The sequence below is a fragment of the Neophocaena asiaeorientalis genome, unplaced genomic scaffold (genome assembly GCF_003031525.2).
Source record: "Neophocaena asiaeorientalis asiaeorientalis breed wild unplaced genomic scaffold, Neophocaena_asiaeorientalis_V1.1 scaffold91, whole genome shotgun sequence".
NCBI classification, from domain to species: Eukaryota; Metazoa; Chordata; class Mammalia; order Artiodactyla; family Phocoenidae; genus Neophocaena; species Neophocaena asiaeorientalis.
The window spans coordinates 6,463,995-6,474,155 of record NW_020173198.1 but is presented as its reverse complement, the minus strand read 5'-3'; the positions used below and the strand labels follow the sequence as shown (position 1 = coordinate 6,474,155).

Below are 10,161 nucleotides of genomic sequence, written 5' to 3'. Positions count from 1 at the left end.
GTGGTTTTTGTGTGTGTGTGTGTGTGTGTGTGTGTGTGTGTGTGTGTGTGTGTGTGTGTTTTCGGTAAGGGCCGCAGAAGTCTGTGATTTTTCCATTAGGGAGAAGATAAAATACGGACTTAGTGCACACATCTCCACCGGCACACACAAATATGCTTCTTCCTCGTTGTTCCCAGACTTGGGAACCAAAACTTGCCTTTCTATTTTTTCTCTTCAGCAAATATTGACTATGCCCCTACCGAGTGCCAGCCATCTCCTAGGTGCTGAGAGCACAGCCATGAACAAGACACACACCAACACTCTTCTTCTGGAACTTCCAGTCTATGGCTCGGGGCAGGGGTGGGCAGAGACATCCATCAAATAAATATATAAACATCTTAGGTAGTAATGAGCGCCATCGTGTTACTTATGAGGGTGACTTTTATTAAGGCTGTGCTTCCCAAGCTTCTTTGATCATGAGTCCTGGGGCAGGGGGCTTGTTAAAAATGTAGGCTCCTGGGCTGTACCCCAAACCCACTGAAGCTGAATGTACTGGGACTCTTTAAGGCGCACCCCCAGGTGATACTCCTGAGCGACCATATTGAAGGCTATGCGGCTAAAGGAACATGCAGTCCTCAGCCATGGTTCTTAGCCCTGGGGGGCCCACTGGGATCATCTGAGGAGCTTTAAAGTTGCAGGTACCAAGGCCTCCGCGCCCACCCAGAGATTCTTATTTAATTAGTCTGGTGTGGGGTTATTTACATATTTCCAAAGCCCTCCAGGTGGTCCCAGAGTCCAGCTTGACTTCCCCAACTCCTCCTCTCCCAGCCACACTACAGGTGACCACAGCCCTGTCCTCTTTCAACATTAGAGGGAGCCTGGGGCAAAGGACAGAGTGCAGATGGCAAAACAGAAATGGCACAAGATGTGCTCCTTTCTATCTCATTTTACCTTCATATATGGGGAGGTTTTTGGGGTTTGTTTTTTTTTTTACGGTACGTGGGCCTCTCACTGTTGTGACCTCTCCCGTTGCGGAGCACAGGCTCCGGACGCGCAGGCTCAGCGGCCATGGCTCACGGGCCCAGCCGCTCCGCGGGATGTGGGATCTTCGCGGACCGGGGCACGAACCCGTGTCCACTGCATTGGTAGGCGGACTCTCAACCGCTGCACCGCCAGGGAAGCCCTATTGGGAGGTTTTGATTGAAGCAGAGCTTGGATTCCCCTCAGCCTGTGAGCCTGAGCACGTATGGCCATGATGAAATTTTTAAAATGGCACGGCGATCCCCTCGCCCCAGGACTATCTGCTGGAACCTTCCTCTGCCCAAGGCCAGAATGCCAAGAAAAGGCCAAACTTCCTAAGGTAAACACTGGTAACTTCTGAGGACTCGAGATAACCTCTGAATAGCCACCTACCTTTGACACTGGATCTTTGATCAATTTATTGAGCACCTATGTCATGCCAGGTATTGTGCTAGGAAGGCAAAAACGAACAAGAAACACACCCAAGATGCTGATGATCTGTGGAAATAAATGGATGGATACCTAGTAAGTTCTACACAATGGGGTGAGGTCTTAGTAGTTGGATGCAGGAAGTGCCAAGAAATTACAAGAAAGGGTTCACAGAGGATATGACTTTTCCTTTGGACTTGGAAAGATGAGTAGACATTTACCAGGGTGAAAGAGACAAGAGAGATGATCAAGAGTCTTAAAAAAAAAAAACAAAAACTCAGCAAGTGCAAAACATATGAAAGAGCAGGATGTGTTTGGGGAGTGGATTTTGTGTCCAGCATAGTATAAGCGTCAGATTGCCAGGAGGTGGCAAGAGATAAATTCTGGAAAGGTAGACAGCAGCCTTGAGTACCAGGTCAAGGAATGTGGGCTTTCTTCAAAAGAATAACTGATGGTTGACAAGATTGGATTTGCTTGAGAAGGAGTTCCCTGGTGGACACAGACTGCAGAATAAATTGAAAGGGAGACGAGAGTAGAAGCATGGAGGTCAGAGAAAAATCTGTGGTGTATGAGTGCTGGGGGAGGGGGAGGGGGAAACTTGAGAACTTACAAGAACGACAGACATTAGATATGAGAAGGGGTCAAAAATGACTCTGACGTTTTTCTGCCTTGTGAGTGGATTCACAGTGATATCACCTACACAAACAGGCAAAAGAGAGAAGTAAGCTTGGAAGGAAAATGGGGAGTTCAGTTGTTGAGATGAGGTGTCCACTCCACAGACAGTTGGACGTTCCAGTCCATAGTGTGGGAAAGCTGGAGCTGCAGTTACTGGCTTGTGAGGAGTCGACAGCTCCTGGGCAGTGCTAACGGCTGGGGAAGGAATGAGGTCATCCAGGAAGATCATGTAGAATAAGAGAAGTGGGAGATAGACTCCTGGGAAGGTTCCCGGTGGTTTGGAGAGAGTTGAGAATGTGAAAAGGGATGACGGCCTCATTGCATAACTGGATTAGGTTGTTGGCTTCATGTAACCTCAGAAATATTGATGGAGACTTTACTTGTGCCATGGCTGTGGTAGACTTTGCAGATATAGATGCAAATAAGGTGCACCTGTCCACCCTCATGGAGTTTATAATCAAGTAGGGGTGAGTGTAGCTTCCACAGAGAGGAAGCCAAGTTGTGTACGACACGTTGGAGTTCTTGGGTTGCAAACAACAGAAACGGACTCTAACTTAAAGTAGCCCCAAAACAAACAAACAAATTAGAAGGATGTGCAGTAACTCACAGAATACAGAGGAGAGTGGGAAAAGCAGGTCTCAGAAAGGGCAAGAACCCAGAGAGCTGAAGGGATTTGGTAAAAGAAACCGATAGGGAGGCTCTTCCATGCTCCTGTGTCTGGTTGGAAGATTCAGTCCACTTTCAGTCTTCACGATACATTTTTGTCTTTATGACACAATTGGCACTAATTAACCTAACTTCAGTCATGCACCCTCCCCTTGGCCTGCTAAGATTTTATCTAAAGCAGGAGTGGTGGTTCCTTTAAAAAATCTGGGAGCTGCTACCAGATGTGGTGGAAATTGTTGCTTAGCAGGTTAAAATAACAGATGGGGGGTAAGTCCAAATGATGAGTGTTAGACCATTCTTTCAGTAATTTTTGCAGAGCTACACAGAAAAGGACGCTGAAGCTTAAAAGGGTTACAGGGTGAGAGAAAAGTTCAGCTGTTTGTTAGCAGCTGGAAACAAATCAGCAAAATTTGAACAATGACATGAGGAGGAAAAATGAGCCTTAAGGAAAAGCCTAATGGCCCCTTCCCACCACAGAGCAGGGAGGTGTGTGTCCATATGGTCTCCTTGTACATTATCATCCCAAGGCCTCCTGTGCTCTATTCCAGTGACCGAATGAGAAATAAATATATAGGGGTGTCCTTTGGTGGGATAGAGAAAATTTGGAGTACATGTTTGACTCACGACGTGATGACCTTGGTGTCATGTTATTTACAGTCTGGTGTTTGTATCTTCCTTAGTATCTGTAATTTGGTTTTGTAGCTGATATGCCAATTAGGAATTAGAAGGGTGGAACTTCACTTCGGTGCACAGCTGGGGGAATGATGTGACACTCTGAAGATCCCTGGAATTGGTCAGAATTTCCCAAACTGGTAACAGAAAGGTGTGTCAATTGGTGCTCCTGGCAAAAGTTCACAGCTCCTTGGTCACATAAGCTTTGGAAATGCTGCACCTTCAATTCCTCTCTTGGATGTCCTTTAGCGTATCAAAGGATGTTGCAAAGAGGGACTTCCTTGATGGTCCAGTGGTAAAGAATCTGCCTTACAATTCAGGGCACTTGGGTTCGACCCCTGGTCAGGGAACTAAGATCCCACATGCCATGGGGCAACTAAGCCTGTGTGCCACAACTACAGAGCCCACGCGCCCTGTGTACCACAACTAGAGAGAAGCCCGCGTGCCACAACTAGAGAGAAGCCTGCGCACCGCAACAAAAGATCCCGCATGCCTCAGTTAAGATCCCACATGCCATGGGGCAACTAAGCCTGTGTGCCACAACTACAGAGCCCACGCGCCCTGTGTACCACAACTAGAGAGAAGCCTGCGCACCGCAACAAAAGATCCCGCATGCCTCAGTGAAGATCCCACATGCTGCAACTAAGACCTGACGCGGCCAAAAATAAATTCAATAAATAAATAAATAAATAATAAATCTTTTTTAAAAAAGGATATTGTGAAGAAATCTGTTTAATGGCTTATCAGGTCAACTTTTTGTGTGCTGATATCAATAACCCCCATGAAGTTTGGAAAGTCCTTAAGTTTAAATGCACTGTCACATATATGTAATTTCATCTACTCTTGTCATAAAGGCCAAAACCTCATTACAATGTATGCCAAGGTCGTAAAATGTTACAGGCAGATGTCTAAGAAAATGCGGCCAAAGAATTCTATTCAAGTACACCTGTGATTATTTGCCAAGAATGATATCCAACTTAAAAAATGGCCTTCTCAGTATTAATAAATACTTTCAAAGTTTCAACCCATGAGGGTGCATTATAGACTCTGAGCCTAGAAGCAAATTATCAGTCGTATCTACCAGCTGCAAAGAGAATTTGAAGATTCAAGGGGATAATGGGTAGATTTGCAGGGAAGGCAGTAGGGGAAGGGATCTGACAGCACAGGTGGGCAGGTGAGCCCTTGCCTACCTTGTCTTCTGAGATTAGTGGGAGGGGTTCACGATGGATAATAGTCACTTTCAAGGTGAAGGAGAGGAAGACTGAAGGAGTGGAGGGGTGGCAGCTTATCCTTTTCTAGAGTAGTGGGAGGCTAGTTGTGTGTTAGGGTGGTTGAGTGTGGTTGACAGTTTATGGTGAGAATTTGGAACACTTACTATGAGGAATGATGGGGGCATCATTATGTAAAAAACATCAAAGATTATTGAGCAGTGTTGAGGGCTCAATTTAAGCTAGAATTAATAAATATATAAAGGAGAAGCAATCCTCTGTCAGGATCAGCAATTTTCTCTACTGCTGTTTGACAACACAGAGACAGAATTAGAAAGGATGAAAAGTTGGCAAGATGCATTATTAGAGATTGGAAGAGCAAGTATTACGAAGAAATAAATGTTGATGATGATGGCGATGGCGGTTAGGGTTAGGGTTAGGGTTAGATGTGGAGATGATGCTATTGAAATGATTTTCACTGGGTCCAGAGAAGGGTTAGAAGAAAGTGAAATCGAGAATATCACAGATGAATCTGAAGATCGGGTATCAATACAATGAATCTGAAACTGTGGTAAAGGTAGAAAGAAAGAAGGCTGTAGTCTGTGTTTGTATCCTGTGGCCGCCATAACAAATGACCACAAAATGGATGTCTTAAAACAATGGAGATTTATTCTTTCACAGTTTTAGAGGCCAGAATTCTGAAACCAAATTGTCAGCAGGATTGGTTCCTCCTGGAGGCTCTGAGGAAGAATCTGCTCCGTGCTTCTCTCCTGGCTTCTGGTGGCTGCCAACTGTGCTTGTCATTTCTTGGCTTGTAGACCTATCACTACGTGCTCTGTCTTCATCATCACATTGCCTCCTTCTCTGTGTATCTCTTCTCTCCTTCTCTTCCTTTCTAAGCATATTCCTTACAAGGAACCCTAATCCAGGATGACCTCATCTTGAGATCCTTAACTTACTTCCATCTGCAAAGACTCTTTTTCCAAATAAGTTCACATTCATAGATTCTGGGTGGAGGTATCTTTTGGAGGATCACCATTCAACCCACAACATAGTCCTAGAGTGGAATTTCAGTGTGAACCTTTTCAGAATTAGGGCAATTCCGAGGACAAGACCTATGGTATGGCCATGAGAAAGAGTTGCTAAAAGGAAGAGAAAAAGGAGATATTTGGTCAAAGAACTGTAAGACCAGGTTACTGAAAAGAGATGACGATAGGGGCTGGGATGAAGAAGACCAGGTACCAGGCGCCTCTATTCCAGAGGACTGTGAAGATGCATTCTGTGGGTGTTGGGAAGCGTAGTGTTAAGAGTGGGGGAAGGATGCTGTGTTGGTGGTTCTCACCCCTACCTTCACACTGGAATCATCTGAAGAGCTTCAGAAAGGAACCCACCCCCAAATATTTTTAATCAGTTGGTCTAGGATGGGGCTCAGACATTTGTGGGTTTTTTTTTTGACTTTCTTGGGTGATCTAATGAACAGCCAGGATTAAGAAAAACTGGTTAAGGGTAAAACACAACCTTCAGAAAGAAGTAGCAGACTTCCCTGGTGGCGCAGTGGTTAAGAGTCCACCTGCCAATGCAGGGGACACGGGTTTGATCCCTGGTTCGGGAAGATCCCACATGTCGCAGAGCAACTAAGCCCGCGCACCACAACTACTGAGCCTGTGCTCTGAGCCTGTGCTCTAGAGCCTGCGAGCCACAACTACTGGAGCCCGTGCTCCGCAACAAGAGAAGCCACCGCAATCAGAAGTGCGCACACTGCAACTAGACAAAGCCCACGCCCAGGAACGAAGACCCAACGCAGCCAAAAATAAAAACAAAATTTTTATTTTATTTGAGAAAACTGTAGCGACTGGGAGCCAGAGGTGTTCTCCTTCACAAGGGCCTGAAAGAGACACACCTGAGAAGGAGACATCAGCGTGTCCCACCATCCTCCCTTAAACCTTAAGAAGAACCAGGAAATTAAAAAGTAAGGGAGCAAGAGGTTGCATTAGGGCTTCCGACTGAGGTCCCCACCAGCCCGCAGTTCTGTGCTTCTTCAGTCTTATACCAAGGAGGGAAGGACATCAGAACTCATTTCTAAAACACGTGTTATTCCTACAAAGCATGCCTTTCCTCCCCCCAAAAGATTTTCTTAATATACTTAGAGAAGTATCTTTTGCCAGAACAATATTCGGTGGCTTCCTTTGTATTTTTTTAATATGTAATAAACACAATAAAAATTTCAAGCAGCGTAAAAGATTACACAATAAAAACGAATTCTCATTTATCCCTGACCTCCTGGCTCTGCTCCCATTCAAGTCCCCTCCCCAGAAGCAATTACTTCGATTGGTTTCTTGGTATCTTTCCTGAGATAAACAAGTTGTATCTTGCTTTTTTTCATTTAAGCACTAAATCTTGGAAATCATTCCATAAGAGTACACACAGATCTACCTAACTCTATTAATTGGCTATTCCATCAATTTATTTATTTCACGCTGATGGACATTTAGGTTGGTTCTTGTCTTAAAGCAAACTGTTAAAGACCTAAAAAACAAAGTCAACAAGAGTTAAAGTGGGTTCTTCATCAGATGAGAGCAGGTGAGCCTCAAATGTCCCGTTGGTGAGGGGGCGGGTGCTTCAGGGAGCTGGGCGGAGGGAAGTGATCTCCAAGCCCCCAACAGAGCCCTGGCTGATCATGTACGTTTCTGCCTCGCAGGAGCCTGATGCCCCGGACCCTCGAGAGCCAGATCACGCTGGAGAAGACCCCCAGCTATTTCGTCACTCAAGAGGCCCCTCGCCGGATATTCAACATGTCCCGAGACACCAAGCTGATAGTGGTCGTGCGGAACCCCGTGACCCGCGCCATCTCCGATTACACGCAGACGCTCTCCAAGAAGCCGGACATCCCTACCTTCGAGGGCCTCTCCTTCCGCAACCGCACGCTGGGCCTGGTGGATGTGTCCTGGAACGCCATCCGCATAGGCATGTACGCGCTGCACCTGGAGAGCTGGCTGCGCTACTTCCCGCTGGCCCAGATCCACTTCGTCAGCGGCGAGCGGCTCATCACCGACCCAGCCGGCGAGATGGGGCGGGTCCAGGACTTCCTGGGCATTAAGAGGCTCATCACGGACAAGCACTTCTACTTCAACAAGACCAAAGGATTCCCTTGCTTGAAAAAAACAGAATCGAGCCTCCTGCCTCGATGCCTGGGCAAATCGAAAGGCAGAACTCATGTACAGATCGATCCGGAAGTGATAGACCAGCTCCGGGAATTTTATAGACCTTATAATATTAAATTTTATGAAACTGTTGGGCAGGACTTCAGGTGGGAGTGAGCCATCGAGATGCCAGGGCTCTTCCACTTGTCTCTTCCGCGAGGTTTGCCCTGAGAGCCCTTGACCCTCTTCCCCCAGGGAACCCAGGCTCCAACCCCTGTTCCCATCTCGGATCCTGGAACCCGGGAGCCCAGCTAAGGCCAAGAGACCACGGGGGGTCCCTGACACTAGCCCTCCCAGTCTGTCCACGCAAAGCTGATCTGCCTCTGGCATGTCCGGTCAATTCTGAATGGTTTCCCTTCAGCCCTTAAGAGGCCTTGGGAAATTGCTTTAGGAAGAGTGGGAGTGCGTCTTCCAATTATGATACATATTATAAGGGATGATGGTCTGTTGCTATGAACACAGCAGTCTGTCCCTGTCACCGTCCACCCCGGAGTGGGTTTGTTAATTTCGAGCGGCATGTACCTCCCCTCTCAGCTTAAGTCTCCGAGCCACCCTGGGTGATGGATGGGGGACCAGCCTCGTCCTCCTGACCTTAGCAGCTTGTGGCGAGATTACAGAGCTGGAAGTGTCCCGCTGGCCACCCTTAGGAGACAGACCCTTTGCTGATGAAATAAACCAGTGATTTCAAAGCCTGTGGTCTCAACTCTGCTTGAACTGTCTTTGAAAACCACTCTGTGACTCTCCCTGCTCCCTGTGGGCAAAGGCACATAATTCTGCTGTTACGGGTACTTTCCTCACGCGAGCTTTCATGTTCAGCATGCGACAGAATCACGCTTGTCCATGTGAAATAAATACGGCTCTCTCGTGTCCTCGTGGCTGGGCTTTCTCTGTCAGGCCTGGAGCACGGCGCATTCATCCAGCTCCTCCAAGCAAGATGGGGCTGCACTGGGGATGGTCTGGGAGGGCAGCGAGGGAAGAAGGAAGGGGGTGGAGGAGGGAGAAGAAGAGGTTCTTGCTGGCAAAGCCTGGGGAGGTCAGTGGGGACATCCTCTTTCTGAAACATGGTCTGACGGTGTCAGCTCTCTGTTTAAGCTTTACATCTGAAGTGAAGCCAAACCAGAGGCTGATGGGACATCAGACATGTTTCTGCTTGGCCAGCAGGATGTTTTGAAATAATTTCCAACATTTAAAACTTGGGAGTGTTTGTATAAAAATATGGATTTCCAGCTTCTATTTTTAAAATTTTTATTAGAGTATAGTTGATTTACATTGTTGTGTGAGTTTCTGCTGTACGGTAAAGTGAATCAGTTACACGTATACATACAGCCACTCTGTTTTACATTCTTTTCCCGTATAGGTCATTACAGAGTATTGAGTAGAGTTCCCTGGGCTATACAGTAGGTCCTTATTAGTTATCTATTTTAGATATAGTAGTGTGTATATGTCAATCCCAATCTCCCAATTTATCCCTCCTCCCCTCCCCCCTGCTCACCATAAGTTTGTTTTCTACATCTGTGACTCTATTCCTGTTTTGTAAAAACGTTCATTTGTGCTAGTTTTTTAGATTCCACATATAAGCGATATCATATGATATCTGTCTTTCTCTGTCTGACTTACTTCAGTCAGTATGACATAGAGACTTGGCCACACTGAGTCTGTGCTCCAGCACGGCGACAATGGCTGTCACCTTTGGATGGGACCTGCACTCCTCGATTTTTCAGTTCCCACCTGGCCCCCCTCATCATCTGCCTGACCCTGTAGGCATTTGCGTTCACAGCCCTGCTTTGAGTGTGTACCGTGGCCTCAGAATAAAGTCCGAATCCTCCAGCATGGTGCCCAAAACAACCCCAATGTCAGTTTGGGGATTATCCACTTCTCCTCCCTCACCCAGCCTTACAGAACTACGTGTCTTTTCTTGATCCTTTTCTGTCTCCATGCCTTGCTTGGAATGCTTTCCCCCATGTGTCTCCAGCTAATGGAAACCCCTGCTCCCATAAGACTTCACTCAGCTGTCGCTGGCTTGATGTTTGTGAAACCTCCCCCAACCAAGCTGAGTTATCTGCTCACTCTTCTGCACTTGGTAGTTTGTATGCATCTCAGTTCCAGCTTTTATCACACTAGAGTATCATTTGTGTAAATGCCTGTCTTGACCATAGACCGTGAACTCCCTAAGAGTCAAGATTGTATCTTGCTGGCATGTAGTAGGCACACAGCAAGTGTTTGATGGCTGAATGTGTGAGTGTGTGGATGGATGTTGGAGGTCTGGTGGCATGGACAGGAATGCCCCATGGAACTGTACTTCTGGGACACTT

The 10,161-nt window shown here is 46.7% G+C and overlaps 1 protein-coding gene across 1 annotated transcript in view; it reads left to right on the top strand.

Annotated features, from left to right (window-relative positions):
• Positions 1-8,718, top strand: part of HS3ST2 (heparan sulfate-glucosamine 3-sulfotransferase 2) — an 89,831-nt gene extending 81,113 nt beyond the window's left edge. Inside the window, exon 2 of the mRNA XM_024744626.1 lies at positions 7,348-8,718. Within this exon, the coding sequence (XP_024600394.1) occupies positions 7,348-7,966 (619 nt within the window). The 3' untranslated portion in view covers positions 7,967-8,718. The remainder of the gene's footprint in view (positions 1-7,347) is intronic.
• Positions 8,719-10,161: the final 1,443 nt, after the last annotated feature.